Consider the following 19,392-nt stretch of genomic DNA (forward strand, 5'->3'; position numbering starts at 1 on the left):
AAGGACAACGAATATGAGCTTTGTTTCCTGACTAGCCAGGTTGCACTCAGCTAACAGTTTGAAACCACGACAACGGCCCTGTTACATAGCCAGACGTGGATGCAACTAAGCGTGCTCAAACATGAATAGTCAAAGCTACTCAAATGGAAAATGGAAATCAGAAGCTCCCCTGTTCTGGCATTTTCCTCCCTTCCAACAGATTCTGTATTGAGAGGCAGGATCTCTCTTGGCCTTCAACAGCAGGTTGAACATCCCTGCATACACTAGGCTATGTGCGGTGTGAAAGTGTGCAAGAGTGAGTTTCCACACTGTCGAGGTTAATTTTACTTTAAATGTGCTGCGATAGGTGAACTGAGCTTGCTCCACTTGATTACATCAGCTCCTTATTTTATTAGCTGTTGAGAAGAAACGTGCGACTAAATCTGCAGACATGTGATGTAATGATTTAGTAATAGCACAGTGGGTGTGTCGGGGGGGGGGGGGTTGGTTTTCTGGTGGGTGCAGAAATCCTGGGAAAAGGAAGTCCTTACAGGAAGTGAGCTGGCTGGGCCTCTGTCCTGCAGTCTGACTGGTATGTCTGGGAGAAGTGAATGTGCGCGTGGTCGCACATACACACCAGTACATGAGACAGTGTGCGTGCGCATAATTTTAAATGTCACACGGAGATGAAAAGTTCTAGTCATGCAATAGCAAGATGGCCATGTGGAAGGACTGTGTGTGTGTGTGTGTGTGTTTTTCCTGGAATGTGTGTAATGCACCGTAACAAAAGCTTCCCTCACTTCCCTGACTTTGTGAATGACTGATGTAGCTGTGGGAAAAGGCTTTGTCACCAGATGACCTCAGAACTAAGTTAGAGACAGAAGTGCAGATTTATGAAGTCATGGCGGGAAAGTACGAGCGCCCTGCGCACGGTGCGGGTCAGAACCCAAGACGGGACGTAATGGGAACTTCTCATCAACCAGGGGTCATGAGACACAGATGGGGGGTCGCAAGATGATTTCCAGAAACTGACAGAGTTTGAAAGAATTATTTAAATTGGATTATTTGTTTTGGAAGATACAAAAAAATAGTACTATAGCAGGTCTATTAATGGGGCTCACCTTTACTTTGAGGTACTTTGCTGAAAGGTTTGGTGACCCTCGTCTGACTCTGCTTCTACTGTGGTACTGATATTTTTATTTGTCCCTTTTTTGTTCCTCTGTGCTACGTGCTCTCCTCATGCAGCAAACGCAGCACGTGTAGGTGTGTGTAGTGGTTAACGTGTGTTGGTGAACATGTGTGTTGGTGAACAGGGAGGGACGGGTGGGGGGGGGGGTCAGCTCAGTGTGAGCTCTTTGTAAGAAGGGGGAGGCAGGAAGGGAAGGAGGGAGGTGAATCGGGTGATTCTATCAGCTGCCTGCCGGTGTGGTTGCTGTTGGTAACTTTGCTTGATGAGATCAGAGAGGATCAACTTTCAGCCCTTCATCTGTCTGTCTCTTTCTCCCTCTCTCTCTCCCTCCTTCTCTTCCTCCCTCCCTCTCTCTCTCCCCCCTCCCTCGCACTCTCTCTCTCTCTCTCTCCCTCTCCTCTGGAACCACTGAAACAGGAGTGGGGCTGAAAGTCTGTTTGGAGCTTTAGTCGTCAGCGGAGAACATCGTGACGACGCTGCCTTGGAGACACTATTTAGAGTGTGTTGGGGGAAGGTGAGAAGAAGAAGTAATAGCCTCAGGACACATTCAATCTAGAGGAGGGAAAGAGGGAGGGAAGAGGGGAGGAGCAGTGGGCAGCTCTCTGCATGAGGAAAGAAGGAGTCTCTCTCTTTCTGTGTGTCTCAGTCAGACTTGCCGGCTGCTGGTCTTCCTCCTCTTGTCTACTTGGATTCTCTCGCCAGCGGCTGGCTGGAGGAGTTTGGTGGTGTTTTGGCGGCCGTCTGGATGTGAACATGGAGTCTGCGCACAGCCAGACGTGAGACGAGTCACTGGAGATTCACTGTAAGCTGCTTCATCTGCTGTGTTGTTGTGTAAAAGGTGTAGTGTGTCATTGCTAAAAAATGTTGCTATCAATTCTTTCCGCTTCTTTGGTGTGTGTGTGAGAGTGTGTGTGTGTTTGTGTGTGTGTGTGTGTATGTTTAGCCACTTATACTGCTGTGTGTGATGCTTTGTGACAGTATTCAGTGATAATTAATGAATATCTGATGACTAAAGTAGCTGGCAAGTATGATTAGCTTTTCATTCTGTTTACATTTGAGGAAACACACACACTCACACAGATGCACGCTGCAGCTGGCAACCTTTTGATGATCAACGTTCCTATTCCTGTGGATGCTACCTTCCCTTCCCCACCCTCTCTCCCTCTCTCCCCCCGCTCTGTCTCCTTTAATTCTCTAAATGGTCTGAAGGCCCCAGTAGGCCAGCTGGGATACCCCTGTGTGTGTGTGTGTGTGTGTGTGTGCGTGTGTGTGTGTGTGTGTGTGCGTGCATGCGCGCGTGCGTGCGTGTGTGTGTGTGCGCGCGTCTGCTTTTGTTTAAGATAGAGTTGAGGGCTCCGGATAAGCCACTCTAGGATTTCCCTGCTCACATACAATAATAGGATAGATCCTAGTTCTATTTTTAAACTGTTTGTCTATACTTTACAAACACCTCTTATCTGACAACTGGCTGTGCAGCGCTGGCAGTAGCTTCCCTCCCAGCGCTGCTGTGTTTAGTCTGTGGAGAGCTGGTTCAGGGCGGGAGGGTGCATGTGTTGGTCCATCCTGGGATAGAGAGATAGCAGCTCTCCTCTCTGACTCTATCCTTTTGTTTTGTCAGCTGCTGACCTCAGTTTCTCCCCCTCTCTCCATCTCTTCCATTGTTTCTATTCTCTTTCACTCTCTTTTTGTGTCTCAAACCCTAACAGGCTTCCTCCTCACCTCTCTCTCTAAATCATGCCTCTTTATAGGCTTTGTTATTAATCTCCTTCCTTTCTTCCTCATCATTTTCTACCTTTCTAAGACAACACTTTGAGAACAGTGGGGAGGTTTTTCAGTTTCACACTGTTTGTGTGTGTGCTCGTGTGTGTGTGCGTGTGTGTGTGTGCATACATGTGTGTGCGCGTGTGTACGTGTGTGTGTGTGTGTGTGTGTGTGTATATGTATGTGTGCGGGTGGGCGCATGCGTACATGCTTATGTGGCTCTACTGTTCCCTGTCAAATGTGCTGGTACAGCAGACCATGTTCCACTTTGCACAGAGCAATTTTGGAGAACACTGTGATGAGAGACAAGTGCCTCATTCAGGAAACATATGGATGCTTGCACGTGTGTGTGTGTGTGTGTGTTTGTTTGTGTGTCACAGAAACAATTATTTCCATCATCTCTTAATCAACATTCAACTGACTGATGAACAGTCAATTAGTCAGGCTTAAAGGATGTCTTCATATTACTTGTCCGGAGCATAAATATTTATATATTTTACGTCGTTAAAAAAAGAAGCAGCAAATCCTAAGAGAACTTAAATATTTATGTTATTTCCCAAATAAATGATTGATTAAATTCTTGATTGGTTCTCAGGATGCACGGTATTGATTTCTTTTTTGATATGTCGCTGATATCCAATTTGACGATATTCAACACGATTGTTTCTGATGGCCGATGATTACAGGTGTCGATAATATCTGTACAAAAGCATATTTATATGACATTGACATTTTGTACGTATTAAAAAACAGATTATCAATGTAGATATGTGGATAAATAATATATTTATCGATGGTTTCTTGTTACTCACGTTGAGCAGAGAAGAAGAGCCAAACTGGGCTGAAAAATACCGCTATCTCTTGCCACCAGTGACTTGTTATGATACCGTGTGTCACTATTAATCATAAACATTGTTGAATTATTACTGAACCCTTCATCTGCCTCTATTAAACAGGCTGCAACTGAGTTTTGGTGCCTTGTGCGTTCTTTCTCTGTCATACAGGCTAATTCTGTGCTGCCTGCTTTAACTCTGCTATATAAAACTAGTGGCTGCTCTTGTAAACGTTATTTCATCATGTGGGAAATCCTCTCTGCTGCGATGACTGATTGAGTTGTGAGGGTGTGACATTTTTCATCTTTCACTCTTGTGTAAACCATTTTGAATGACAGCAGCAGCTGTGTTTCATACTCAGACAGACTTTGATTCAGTTTTGTTACTGCCAGAGATATGAATCTGCCACCATCATCTACCGCTTAATAGATGGCACCCGCCGTGTGTGTGTGTGTGTGTGTGTAATGAATAGATTTCGTAGGTGTCTGTTGAAGGAATGCTCAATCACTTTAGCACTAATGGTCTACTACAGCGCCATAGATTGTAAGGTGTCACAGCAGTCACGTGAGAACATTAAGTGTAGATACCTGTGTGTGTGTGTGTGTGTGTGTGTGTGTGTGTGTGTGTGTGTGTGTGTGTGTCTCGCTTCTCTATGGTTCAGTAGATCTTTCTGATCACACTACATTTTATTTGGTTTGCACCTGTCTAGTTTCAATTCCAAGAATGGCTGCATTGTGCTGTTTCACTATTTAAGAAAAAGAATGAGCGAGTTTTAGGAGGGAATTTTATTTAAAGAGATGAGCCGATTAGAGCGAGTTGAGGAGGAGGAAGATGTGGGAGAGAGGGAACATGATTCATTAGGGAGACAATGGATGGCGTTACTTTGTAAAGAGTAGAGAACAAGATAGAAGGAACAAATGCTTCCTCTCCGAGTGGAGTGGGAATAAATATGGAGATAAATATGGGAATTTCACCAACGGCGTCTGTCATCTCACGTACAAAGTTGATTTCTTCGACAACGCGTGCATTTTCATCTGTGTGTGAGGGGGTTTGTGCTCATCAGTGTGTGTGTGTGCTGCCTGTGCTTGCTTATACAGTGTTTGGCAGACAGTTTTTCCTGCATGCTGAGCTTGCATTGATTGCGGCATGGCAGACGCTGGGCTAGGCAGGCTGCAGATAATCTGTAGCACTTGATAAAGTGGAGCTCTGCTGTAGTTTCCACGTATTTACTAGAACTGAAAGGTAGGGAGACAAAGATGGAGACACCACAGGAGTTCTTTTTACTCAGAGATTCTGCAAAAAAAAAAAAAAAAATACTCCTGCCATTGTTACACTTTGTCTGTATGCACAGAAAGAACCAATGCCGCCACCCCTGCTTATGATTTTATATCCAATTCTGGTGTAACAGGAGGGTGAACCCAACAGGGTCTGTGTTTGGAGTGAATTCTTCCCGTCCCTGTCACACATTCCCCTTTCACACTGAAACACGTGTATCAAAGTGGGTTTTTGTTCCCACGTTTGCTCGGCATTAGGATGCATTAAAGCTTCCAGCAGACGCGGGTCTGAGCTCCCGCTGTGAGGGCTGCGTGCCTGTCTTTTTGTCTCTCGTACGTCATAGCGCTGACAACGTCATCATGATACACAAAATTGCGTTGGAACACTGCGAGGTAAACAAACGACAGCATGGACGTGGTTGAGTCGAACGGTGATGTTCCCATAAATCACAGTGTCCCTTTCGGTTCCAGAAATCTTTAAACACGGTCACGCTTGTGCTGTTCAGGTTAGGGTTCCCGATTGCTGGGAGTTTCTCAAGCAGAGATTAATTCACGTAAGGTCATACACATGTAAAGTGTTTGAAAAAAGGAGTAAAGTAGAGTCTCAGGGACATCAACAGGAAGACTGATCTTATGGCAGAGGCCAAAACTTTGAGAGATGAATGAGCAGCTCTTGCAGTGCAGCCCAGCCCAATTTTTAAAATTTATTTATTTTTCCGGAGCTTCCACAGTGACAGCCTGACAGTCGATACAGTGACAAAATCAGAATGCGACAGGACGGTCGCGGGAAACCTGAGACAAGGGGGGTTGCCTTTTTCACACTGCAGGCGAGCCGCTTAACACCCGGGTCGCTTGGAGGGTCGGTGGACGCGAAATGCAGAGTAGACCCTTTCAGAGCGCCGTGTTCATCCATGTTTTTGGTGCAGTGTGAAAGGGGCTATAGACATGGATTCTACACTGTTACCACCTCAGAGGTGCCATGATCTGTCCCCCCTCTGTGTACTTCTATACAGATGATAACATGTAACAGCAATGCTATCACTGCCTTAAAAGAGCTGTGTAAAAAGGGCTAGAGGTGGGCACAAATGGGTTGATAACAGGGGGGAAGTAGAGATAAAGGTTAGAAAGATGGTGAAAATAGAGGACGATGTGCAGGAAATGAATACAACAGGATCAAAAGAGGGGTAGAAGAGATGTGCAGCAGTTTCCATTGACACATTTTTTAAAATTTTGAAGTAGAGAATAAATGTGGTTTTAGAAGCGTGAAGCTAACGGAAGGCTATAAATGAACTACACCAAAGACACAGCGTTAAAGTCCCCTCACCTCAGCTTCCAGTTCCTTCTGTTTTGTTTTTTGGGTTTGTGTAGCTGCTAAATGAGAGGCTAAACAACAAATTTAACCACTTGTGATCCATCCACTTAAAGCTGAATTTCAAGCATTTGACCGAAAATCCATTTAAATGTCCCATGCTAAATTATATCCAGATCCCAGTACTGATTCGTGTGCTGCTCTATGAAGGCAGCTGGCTGTAGAATGAGCGTCACCTGCTTCTGATAGATAAACTAACACTGAGCATTTACAATAACGTTGGTGGATGGAAACGCACATAAAATTCACTCTCTTCACACACTTGCAGGAGTTGGATTAACAGCTGCATGTCTGAAACCGAGATAAGTCCTGCACATTATACAAGGTTGCAGATAAAACTGACTTTATACAGCAACATTTCAACCCCAACAAATAACTAGCGTGTCCACATAGGTGCGTTTGTTAATGTGAGAGGAACACGGAAGCTTGGGTAAAAATATGTGATGCGTTAAGATGGGAGCTGGTCTGGTGATATCTTCCTCTTGAACTGCCCTAATAAGTCCAGAGATGTGCATCAGTTCTTCTCATCAGCTGCAACATAAGTTAAATGTCGCGGTCTGTATTTTGACATCCTGTTAGGAGCCAGACGGTTCAGTTTATGTCTGGCTCTGGCATCTACAGCTACCCAGGGATTCCCTCAGTAGGAATGAATGTCAGCAATGTAGAGAGGATGGTAGTTTGTTTAATCTAGCTGGTACAGCTGTTGCTATGAAGAGATTTAATATAAATGTGTGCGAGATTGTTAGTGTGTGTTCTTCTTGCTTGAATGTGAGTGCTGTTTTTTTTTTTACTCAGTCTGGTGCTTTAATGGGCTCTCGGGAGGAGAACATGGAAGAAGTGACCACTTAGTGATTCATTTTTCAGCCGTCATAGGAATTATCAAAGTTGAAATCCCATAGCATGACAGTTAAGGTCAGGACTGGTTTAAATCCATAGATGTAATGCTGATGTCACAGAAGAGCAGAAAGGTTGCGACCTTTTTGCGCACAACATGACATTTGTTCCAAAATATTGTGGTTTTTGGCAGGCAAATACACGATCAGGCCTCTACTTGCAGGCTGTTGGTGGGAAACATTATTTTGGCTTTGGTGTTTTTTTACATGTGGTCTTCTGATGTCTTTCAGCATGTTAGTGGTCTTGAGTGCAGCATCCTGTAACCATTGTGCACTAAAGTGAAAGGGAATTTTCGCCGTGTCTCACGAAACAGAGCCCACTGTACACACCTGTTGAGGTGAATTCACTTTTACTGCATTGAACTGATGCTTGTCGTGTTGCTAATGGCGGCGACGCAGACGCCAAAATCTGGGACTGGTCCACACCGGGATCGCATTTAATTCTACTCTTTTCCATACCATCTCCTGGTGAGATGCAGTCGCAGCGTTCCACCAGCTTTAAACACGCACAACAGCGAGGGGATCTTGCATCGGCTATGGCAAGTTATAGTCTATGAGTCAGCCTTTACTGCAGACAGCTGCTAACTTCGCTGCCGTCACTGTGCAGGTGGTTGGGACGAAAGACAGAACCACTCTCCTATCTGGACAGACATGCGTGTATAAACACAGAAATGGGAGCACTCCAAGACTGTCCTGCCGTCCTGCCTGTGTGGTCTCATAGGTCACAGGTTAACTCCCATTAATACATTGACTAAATACCTGTAGTCTCCACTCAGTTTGGTTCCTGTTCTTCTGAAGTTCCATGGTTTTCTTCAGTCCTCTGGAGAGCTTGGAGAGATTTTTGTAGAAAAGCTCACAGGCATCTTTGGTCTCTGTGAGTAAGAGCTCCCTCTGTGGTTTCAGTGTGTGCGTGCGTGTGCGTGTGTGTGTGTGTGTGTGTGTCCATATGTGGTGGGACATGCATTAATTTACAATCAGTAGGTATCCATGCACACTTGCTGTCAGGACATTACTGTTGTTTCTTCAGGTTCACCTGCTGCCAAGCAGGCTGGTAAGAGGCATCCCTGTGCTTTTGAACGGTGGTCTTATTTTCAAAGACTGTCAAAGAAAGAATTTGTCCCCTTGTGTGTACAGGAAATTCTATGGAACATGAGGAGAACACCAGGCCAGTCTGGGGCCGATTTGAAGCGTTTGTCAGACTAGCATGGTTACCTATACTTTAAATGTCTAGTTTAAGGTGGATTAACACATTAATTCTACCATTTCTGGCATCCTCTTCTACAACGTTGGAGTCTTACAGACTTACAGACACACAGCTTGTTGGCAGCGTCTTAATTTTAAAACTTTTGGGTAAAGCTTTTAAGAGTCATTTTTAACGAGTCTGTTCTGTCTCTCATCAGTTGTCTTGCCCATTGTCTCAGTCTAAATGGTATTTTTCTTTTCCTGCCACTCAGTAATTTAACTTTCTTTCTCCTGGAATCACTTCTTGTGCTTTTCATGTAAGGTTCTTGTCTCTTTTCTGAAAAGCCCTTTGTGTCACTCACTATCCCTCACCATTGGAACACCAGCATTTAATCTGTGTGTTTGCTTGTGTGAGCCATCGTGTCATCCCCTGGCCCCCTCCTTACCTGTCCCAGCCAGCTGAATGGCGGGATGAGGGGAGGAGGAACAAGTGTGTTCGGTCCTAAATGAGTTGGCTGCCCAAGAAAAGAGAGCTGGCATGAGATGAAGGGAGGGAGGGAAAGTAAACAACAGATGGCAGAAGCATGTTGCCGCTATTCACAGCGGCAGACGCTACGCCAGCGCACCGGCCTCTTGAGGGGGTAACTATGCAACGGTGACCGTGACGACACAGGGTTGGAGGTCAAGTGCCTCCTTGATGACAGCCTGTAATACCAGATTGTCATCTACATACGTTGCCAGACAGTACATACACACAAACACACACACACACACACACACACACACACACACACACACACACACACACACACACAAAAGCATTCATATTAGTAAAAACTGTTTTCTTTGGCTGAGGTTTGGCAGTGACGATGCTGGAATCTTTCATGCCACGACCACCCTTCATCCGTCTGCCAGCTGTGATGACACACACACACACACACACACACACACACACACACACACACACACACACACACACACACGCACACAGGCAGGCAGGCAGCTGTCCGAGCACTGAACCCTCTCATCCTGAGGACTGAACTGAGTAGTGGCACACACTCCCTGCCAGCTGCTATGACCTCATTCAGAGTGAGAGAGACGGAGTGGGAAAATGCAAAGTTCAAAATGAGGTGGAGGTGTGTGTGTGTGTGAGTGGGTGTGGGTGTGGGTGGATGTGTGTGTCTGTGCCTGTGAGTCTGTGTATGCATTCTGGGAACATAAATCTGTTTACACAATCACGTTGTAGGAAATTCAACACTTCTGGGCACAGAAAACCAAAATATGAGAGTGTGTGTGTGGCACAGAGACACTTCAAACACAAACGTACCATGACATCACTCTGTGGTGGCAGCTGACAGGTGTGGTGGGATTAGTTTTGCCTCTGTCATCAGTCTTTGGGTGAAAGAAGAGAACAGTGTGTCCGCATCCATTTTCATCAGATTAAACTACATTTAACTGACTGCAGAGAAGAAACGCATCGATTGCAAATTTTTTTTTTTTGTTTTTGGCCAGGTCTGATTTGATCTCCAATTGAAGAATAAACCAATTTTGGGGTTGTAAGAAAACACATCATCAATAGTGGGTCACGAGCAGGTGACATGATACATCATTAAAGAGGCCCTATTATGCTCATTCCAGGGGCTTTTAATACGGTGTTGAACCCCAGTGGGGCATTGCTAAAAGATTCAATCAATAAAAAACTCCATAATTATTGCATATCACAATCTGTGTATTCCTCTATTCTGGCTCTTTCCTGCTTTTCCTCTGAAACGCTTGGATTCAGCACCCCCCCCCCCTCCCCCCCCCCACACACACACATACACACACAGACCCACCCATACTCACACACCTTCTCTGCCCCTACCGTGCCCAATCTGCTGAGATTGGTCAACGTATCAAGGGGCCTGCTCTCCCCACTGCATAGTAACACGCCTCCTCTCACATGCAAGGCAGTTGTCTCACCCGGTAACAGGCTTGTTTACAATTTTAGCATTTAAAAATGTCGACTTCAGCGATACAACGGGAATGTAACTCAGGCAAAGACAATACACAACCCGAACCTCCGTTGCAGCAACGACTTTTGCAAGACGTCTCTGAATGGACAACAGTTGCCTTTAGGATTAGGTTTTTTGCAAATCCAGCATCAAACTGAGGTTTGTTTAGGAACCTGCTGTCCATGAAATGCTGAGAGCACACGAGCGGCGAAGGCCCAAGAGTTACTTGCCCCCCCCCCCCCCCCGAAACAAAAAATCTTCCCATTGCTGCCCTAATTCGTCTTCTTTGGGAAGTCAGTGCAAGGATAAGAAGTGTTTGCACCCAAAAAGCCTTTCCTGTTACCCATTTTGATGACAACACCGTAGCTCAGTAGTCTGCACTGTGTACTCCTGTGGCAGAGCGGGTGGGCGGCAACACCACTGGGCACTGAGACCACGGCCAGTGGTGTTGCTGCATATGGAGCTCCCCCTGAAGTTGTCACGACACAAAATGAGACTTTTGAAAAAAAAAAAACTCTGGAAATCTGAGCATTTTCAGCAGTGCAGAGCTGCCTGAAACTACCTCCGGGGACTGCTTTAACACATGTCTGCCTCTTGATAGGACACTTCCACGTCCTCTAGAACAAGTATCCAAAAATTGTAAACATATTGAGTCGTCTGAAAAGCTGGAAAAGCATAGTAACTTAATTTCTCATCAGGCCTTAATTAACCGACTACCAAATTCACCTGTTACTACCAATCAGAGCTGTCTAAAAATGGATTTGGAAGCTCACTGTTCAATTCTGTTCCCTCTGGACAAAGTCCTCCGCACCTAAATGCATTGTCCTCTGTTGGAGCTCTCCCACCTTCTGTGTGCTAAAAAATGCACCAATCTAACAGAAACAGGAGAGCAGCAGATGGAGGCCACACAGTTCACAGTGGAAAGTTCTGTTTCCAAAATAAGTGGCTTCTTTAATCTAAGGGTGGATTTATAACTTGAGGAAGTCAGGGCAGGAACAGTGGTGCCGTGGTTAGCACTGTCACCTTACACCAAGAAGGTCCCGGGTTGGAGCCAGGTGGGTTCTCTCCGGGTACTTTGGCTTCCGCCCACAGTCCGAAGACGTGCAAGTTAGGTTAATCCATACTCTTAATTGACCGTAGGCGTGGCTGTGAGTATGAATGGTTGTCTGTCTTTATGTGTTGGCCCTGTAATGGACCGGTGACCCACCTCTTGCCCGAAGGCAGCTGGGATAGGCTCAAACCCCATGACCCTTAACGGATAAGTGGTATAGAAAATGGATGGATGGATGGATGGAAGTCATTATCTTGGAATCACGGGTGGATGGCGGGTATGTGCACATGCAGATTTGAATGACTTAACCGGCTATCAGTGCATCATCGTGGAAAGAACTTGTAATGGTGCTATGTTTTTTTAAGCAAAGCAATGGAAGGGTTTATCCTGTGAACCCAGGGTACTCCTGAACTCCTGACATTTAACCACTGACTGCTTAGTAAACATGTGATGTCATTCTTTAGTTTACAAAACTCCTGTTTTGAAGCATCGAGTGTGGACATTTGGCATGATTATCGGAATGAGGTTCATTTTCTCAAAGACGTCTTCACTGTTAGACTAGTTTTTGTAACCGCAGACATCAACACCTGCTGGCCATTGGCAAGAATGCAGATTTAGGAGAACTGGCCTCATGCATCAGAATAGAACGCTCTGTCCATTCAATTTGTGGTAAGGGGGTTTAGAATCTACCTTTTGTTTTTTTCTTCATTTACTTGCCTGAATTGCAGTGTTGACACATAGATACGTCGTGCATCACTCATATCAAGGTGTGAGATGCTCTTAGCAGAAAAGGAGCTTCAGTTCACTAAGCAGGCTAAAATAAAAGGGTGCTTTGTGGCTTGTGGTTGATGATGCAAGTACATGCAGCACTTAGATGAGACATGTAGAGTTGTGTCATCTTCTTCCCTGTCTGTCCAAGCTGTGACTACACTTTTTCCTGTGAAGCCGTTCCCGGAAGAGTACACAACGTCAGGGAGACCATGTAGAACTATCTCTCTCTCTCTCTCTCTCTCTCTCTCTCTGCAGAGGTGATCCTGCAGTGTCTTAGGCCAACTGTTGTCTGATGTAACAATGAAGATTAATTGCAATTTGGAAGACATATGCTCTCTCTGAATGCTTTCTACTTTACATCTTTATTTCCTCCCAAATTTATTTTTGCAATTCACTTTTCATTTGATTTAACAAAACATCCCTCAAACCCCGCAGGTCCCAACCTCTAAGACTTAAATCTCAAAGGTTCAGATGCCCAAAATAAAGCTGCTGAAGATCTATGTGCATCCTTGGAGTTGCTCGAAGGATACAACGCTTGCACGTCACAAACTATTAAGGCTTTACAAACAGCTGTCAATTTAATCACAAAGAACTACTGTTTCTGTCTTGTGTAACCATAATGGCTGACATACACAATCATTTAAAATTGTATTTTGTATCTGCAAATCCTCCTGTAACCTTTGGGAAGACCTGTTTTAACCATTTACTTTTGGCCTAAAGAGCTGCTGCGAAGCTTTCAAACAAGTTATCCAGAAGGTTTCATGTGTGTGTGATAACTTAGCTTGTTAAGGCATCAGCTTATATTCAAGGGCTACTTCAGCCGTATAATAGAAGTGGGAACCTGAAGTCCTGCGATCAGGGTTAACTGGTTTCGTTGCTTCAGGTTCCAACTGGACTGAAATTAAGTGGAAACTTAAAAAAAACAAAACGTTAAGATCTGTTTGCGCTCTGTTGGTTTTGGCCTCGCCTCTGTTGTTTTGCCTTTTATTTGATTTTATCCTTTATTTTGTAATACTTGTTCTTGAAAGGTGCCAGAAAACTCACAACTTCTCAAAAACAAAACCAAGTGAAATAAAGCCCACCCACGAGGAATCTGTGAGATATAGATTTCTTGGAGAATGACACCAAAATGGAAATTACACCTTAATGAAGAAAGTGAAACAAATGCTTGGGTTTTTCTATGAATGTGAGGGTTGAGTGTCAGTCAGTCTGACCCTTTCAACTCTGTAGACATAAATTATTACCTGGTGTTTTTATTTTGCTCCTGTTTTATTATTATTATTATATTATTTTTGCGGGGAGGAGAGGCAATATTCATGAAAATTACATTAGCAAAATGAGAGCGTGCCAGCTTCAAGTCTGAGCAGTGTTGCACAACTGGGGAGTGTTTGGAAGGTTGCATGAAGTTACCGGCAAATGCGTTTGTCGAGGATCCGGGGTGAGTCAGAGGAAATGCATCTGTGCCAGTATGTGTATATGCTCATTCTGCTCATTGTTTATTTATACCTTAACAGTAAATCTCCCTCTAAATCTGTGAAAGAAGTTTTGTCAACACTTACCACCACCTTCTGTTCATCAGTATTACTCTCTATTTTTGTCATTTCATTCCTTAGAGTACAATTTGTTTGCTAAGACCTTGCGATGATTGACAGTGTCCTCTCTCTCTCTCTGTCTCTCTTTCCTCTTTTCAGGTTTTCTGAGAACATTTGTGGCATGAAACCAGATCGCGTACATCTTTCATCCACAACTTCCTCCTCCTCCATCTTTCCCTGCCAACCTTCAGTAAGGAACTCTCCCTTCAGCTTCACCGCATTGATGAGGTAACGTCACGCTCCACGCAGCGCAGCACCCACCTGCACAAACACCACCCTCCCCTCCTTTCCCTCCCCTCCTTCAGCCCTCCCTTCCATTGCAGCCATGGGCCAGAAGATCTCTGGTGGTATTAAATCGGTAGATGTTCGAGGGGAAAGCGGTGGCTCCCCGTCTTACCGGCCCACAGCTCACCGTCGGCAACACCCGGAGTTGAGAGGCCCAGATTTCTCCAGACCTCCAAGACTGGATCTCTTACTGGACATGCCATGTGCTGGACTTGAGACCCAGCTCCGTCATGCGTGGAATCCTGATGACCGCTCACTTAATATTTTTATCAAAGAGGAGGATAAGTTGACATTTCACCGCCACCCGGTCGCTCAGAGCACAGACTGCATCCGGGGGCGGGTTGGATATACAAGGGGTCTCCACGTTTGGAAGATTCACTGGCCTGCTCGGCAGCGGGGTACCCATGCTGTGGTTGGGGTGGCAACTTCAGAGGCTCCTCTACATTCTGTGGGGTACACGGCGTTGGTGGGGTCAGACTGTGAGTCTTGGGGCTGGGATCTGGGACGCAACAGGCTCTACCACGACAGTAAGAACCGAGCCCATAGCTCGCTGCCGTCTTACCCTCCTTTCCTGGAGTCGGACGAGTCGTTCACCCTGCCGGACTCTCTGCTGGTCATTCTAGACATGGACGAAGGAACACTGAGCTTCATGGTAGATGGACAGTATTTAGGAGTGGCGTTCAGAGGGCTGAAGGGCAAGAAGCTCCATCCCATAGTCAGCGCTGTGTGGGGACATTGTGAGATATCCATGAAGTACATCAATGGCTTGGACCGTAAGTATCCCCTACGTTCTGTTACTGACACCACATCAGGAGCAAGCTCGAGAGCTGATAGCTGGACTCGGTGCTGATGGTTTGTTGTGTCTCATTTGAGCAGGAATCAGATGACCTTCCAACAAATGAAGCGCTAGGTTGATGCTGAGGGCAGAAAATTTCTGTAACATTTAACATGTCACTACACGTCCTTTTGGAAAATGTATTATGCAACTGTGGAAACTCAAAGTTTGAGCCTTTGACACTTTTTTGGCTACGAACAGTGGAAGTTAGAGTCCATTGGCGAAGCAGCATCAGTCTGTCTACAGGATACGTTACTGTGGTTTGGATGCTCATCATCTTTGCTATAAATCCTCTCAATGATTCTGGCCACTGAGTAGCAGCAACATAATTATCTACTCTCTTTCTTTCAACGAAAGACGCAAATTTACCTATGTGTGTTCCACTAAACACGTCAGGACGGAAGATGGACATATGTAGACAGGTTTTGGACCCAGAGGGGAAAAAAATCTCCATGATTTATTATGTAATTTTAAGACTCTTAAATGTCAGGGTTTGCTGCTTTTGCTGTAATTTATGACAAAAAGTAAAGAATCTTGGGGTTACAGGTTTTTTTTGGATGGATAATAAAACCAGCTTGGAAATGTTGTTGTGGCCTCTTGGAAACTGCGGTAAGTTTTGTTGTTGAAGTTTTATAGACGGAACAAGTCATAGTTTCGTAGTGAAATTAATCAGATTAATTGATGACGCAAATAGTTGTTAGCTGCAGTTCTGTAAAAGCACTCACAGAACATCCCGTTCCTCTCGGCAGACAGCTAATCATCCGCTAAAGCCAGACCAAGAAAAATATCAAGTCAGTCATGTTGCTGCAATTGTTTAGTTTAGTGTCGACAGTTTTGATTGGATGTGGGAAGGAACAGACGGATTTTGAATGAGCACGGCTATGAAATCTCACCACAGGAGGAACTGCTGCCACTCTTGAGTGCCGCTGGTGGGATGAGCTAACAAGCTGGAAGTTGTTGGAAACAGAGGATACGTAGTAGAAATTTCACCTGTGGGGTGTAAAATAGCATTTTAAAAGTTTCTTAGGTTGAAAGTCAGCGGTAGTAGTTAGCAGGCATCATTAGCACAAACACGTCATGCTATGCTTAGCCTTGAGGTTGCAGCTTCTGGGTTTACAGCTCTATGTAAGGCAGAACATCACCGGGGTGAACATCAGCAAGTCTCCTGGCTGTCACGTTTACGTCAGCACTGATATGAGGTGGAGCTCCCACAGCGTAATTTGACCTGGGAATGAATGCTGATTGCACTCTTTCCAATTGCAGACAAAAGCCAGCATGGAAGGGGTACCAGATAATGGCCTGGTCTTGTTGGCTGGAAATAACTGTCCCTGTGTGTGTGTGTGTGTGTGTGTGTGTGTGTGTGTGTGTGTGTGTGTGTGTGTGTGTGTGTGTGTGTGTTTTCCTCTCATCGCAGTCTAAACAGTCTTTGAACAGCTTGTTAGAGAAGCTCTTACTCACACAGACACACCTGCCAGGAAGGCAGAAATGTGTGTTATGAAAACACACTCATGATCAGACTCTGGCGGTCTCCCTCCCCCTCTGTTTGCAGAACCCCACAGGTTTTATTTGACATCACAACAGGGTGTGTTTTTGTCTGTTACTCGACAGAAATCTGATATGAAACTCACCTTGTATAGATTGTGGGGGGGCTGATTTTCTTTACCTCAAATGATTTTGGATCCAACATCCTGTTTTCTACCCTGACATGCCCGTCCCCAGCCTTTACATGAAGGTTTTTCTAAAGTGTACAGCTTGCCAACTAGGATATGAATCAGAATGAAAACAGCAAATCACTTTAAAATTTGCATTATCAACCTCTAACTGAATGTCTGCCTGACTGTCTGCTGGCTAATCCAAGGCTTGCTTCAAAGAACATACTCTAGCTGTTGACAGCGCCTCACCTTAGCCATTTTCATTTTTTTTTGGAGCCATCTGCTGGATTTCACGGTAAATCAGTGCGATGGGCCGCCTCAGAGAATATGAAGAATATAAAGTCTGCAGAAAGCCCTCAGTTGTACACACGTATAGACTTCGTGCTGTGAAATGAGATTTTCCTGTTGAAAAGGTGTGAGGCTTAATGCAGGGAAGAGAGCGGCGGTTGAAAGGCTCGTCCTGATAGAAGAGCTGAGGAAGGGGAGAGAAAGGGAGCTGGATTTTCTAAATGAGGCATGATTTATGTGTGCGAAAAGACTGATAGAACATCTCTGTGAGAACAAGCTGTGGTTGCTGTGAGGACATTTCGAGAACGGATGAGTGCTTCCTTTCTGAGACACCTCAGTTAGAGGGTCGGTGTAGCTGTGCACTGTAGGGTAGGGGTCACTTCTCCAGTAGAAATCCTGGTAAATTCAGCGACACACTCATCACCGTGGTAACACACTCAGCTTGATATAACATAGCAATGCACTGACCGACTCTGGCACCATCTCAAGCTGCATCTATGCATAAGTCATCCACCCGCCACCTGCCTGAGGGAATTATTTTCAACCCACAACTGCTGCATCCACACTACACTTTTTTTTTTATCCGTTTCACCTTCTAAATGAGGTCGAGCCGGTGTAACTTGGTGTGGTTCTCAGCAAAAGTAGACCACAGATCTTAGGACGGGCACATTGACATTAAACCTTCAACACCTTTCACGACAGTTTCCATGTACACACCTGCTAGATAGGAACATTAAGTGAAGGGCAGCTTAGCAGGTAGCCGTCATATGCAGGTAAAGGCAGGCCCAATTTATGCCAGAGACAAAACTTTGAACAAAACAAGTTTTGCTGTTCACCTCTGCTCTGGTCACATTTGAGAGATTTTGATGAATTTTTTTCCCTATTATTTGTTTCTACATTAATTCAAGATGTATTATCACCTTGCAAAGAATGCGAGCAACTGTTTGAAAAAAAAAAGTGTCTATCTTTGAAGTAAATCTTAAGGACCTTTCAGCTCTAAAACAGCTGCATTCTGTAAAAAAAAAAAAAAAGAAAAAGGAAAAAAAAAAAGAAAGAGATTCTATAATTTTATACTAAGATATGAATAAATTCCAGAGCTCTAAATGAATTAATCACTATGTTTGTGTGCTGGAAGATGAGAAAGAAGCCTCAGAGAGCCTGATATCAGTATGGACAAATCAACTTGTTACTCTGATTCCATCTGTGGTCCATCACCGCCCCCTCTGTGTGTGTGTGTGTGTGTGTGGGGGGTGGGGGGATTCAATGTTTCCTTACCAGTAACTGGAGACCAGCATGTCTGATCCCACTCATTTAAAGTCTTTACTGATGAGCAGCCATGCTGGTCTGACCGGCGTATTAAGAAAGCAGAGGGAGAAACATAAAAACCTACTGCGACGTCTGTCTGCAGTACTTGACAACGACGTGTTAGTCACTCCATGGTGCTCGCCGTGTCGATCATTTTTCTTAGGAGAGGCTGCGGTTTTACATCATGGTTCCAGATCAGTCAGTCCTCTCAGTGGAGTTGGCAGATTTGAAGGTTTGGACCGGAGCAGGGAAACTCCAAAATCTACCACTTAATCTAAAACAATGGTTTTGGTTTCTTTTTCCATTCACACATAAAAAACATCCCTAGCTGAGAGGTCTCCTCGGGGGTTATTCATGCTCCAGTTGGTGCCCTGAATCTAAAACAAACATTTGCGGTGATGATAATATTTCAAGATTTTATTCAGAGGTGAAGAAAATAGCCTGGAAGCACTTCTTTTTTTTTTAAGAAGATGGGTAAAATTACAGTCTGTGTGGAGGATTTTGTTCTCTTTAGTTTTGAACTGAATTGGCTCGTCTGCCCTGGAGATGAGTCAGATAGATAGAATGAAGTCATAATTGCTGTCTGCATGAGAGCAGATGAGTGTGTATGACTAGGAAGCCTCGCACTATGTGGTCAGCTGGACAACAGACGTTGTATCACATTTCTGTCTTGTTCCACATTTAGTCTGTCATGAAATGTGTTGAGTCCAGGCTTCATTTGAGTGTGTGTGTGTGTGTGTGTGTGTGTGTGTGTGTGTGCGCGCGCGCGCACAAATCGTTTTTCTTATTATTCCAACACTGCCTCGTGAGGAGTCGATCATCTCTTTGTTTTGTCTCAGATCATTGCTACCGTTTGCGCAGGAAGACGAGAGACCATTTTTGACTCTCTTAAACCATCCTCTGATTTGACAACCTGACACTCATGGACCATCAGAGTGCTAAAGTAGCCATTATGTGTGCAGCTGCTGTGCTTAAGTGGGTTCTTATGAGAAACCTCTTTGAGAACCCTCTATCAAGATACAATCACAACTGCGGGTGGAATCAACACCCGGCAACAAATGTTAACATTTACAAAATTGAGGCATTTCATCGATAAAGCCTCAGTGATTTATAGATCCATAACATTTCGCAAAAACGGT

At 44.7% G+C, this 19,392-nt stretch overlaps 1 protein-coding gene across 5 annotated transcripts in view; it reads left to right on the forward strand.

Annotated features, from left to right (window-relative positions):
- LOC147261386 (SPRY domain-containing SOCS box protein 4-like) overlaps positions 1–19,392 on the forward strand; it is an 82,055-nt gene that overhangs the window by 29,581 nt on the left and 33,082 nt on the right. Inside the window, exons 1-4 of one of the 5 annotated variants that reach the window (XM_086203371.1) lie at positions 1,592–1,682; positions 1,815–1,970; positions 13,988–14,116; positions 14,212–14,946. In XM_086203371.1, coding sequence (XP_086059497.1) covers positions 14,214–14,946 — 733 coding nt within the window. In that variant the 5' untranslated portion in view covers positions 1,592–1,682; positions 1,815–1,970; positions 13,988–14,116; positions 14,212–14,213. Of the gene's footprint in view, positions 1–1,591; positions 1,971–13,987; positions 14,947–15,049; positions 16,115–19,392 lie in introns of those variants that run through there. The other 4 variants (XM_086203372.1, XM_086203368.1, XM_086203369.1 and 1 more) reach the window with 4 other exon arrangements.

Source organism: Aulostomus chinensis, chromosome 5, assembly GCF_037954235.1.
Source record: "Aulostomus chinensis isolate RoL2024-O1b breed Wild chromosome 5, RoL_Achi_v1.0, whole genome shotgun sequence".
Lineage (NCBI taxonomy): Eukaryota > Metazoa > Chordata > Actinopteri > Syngnathiformes > Aulostomidae > Aulostomus > Aulostomus chinensis.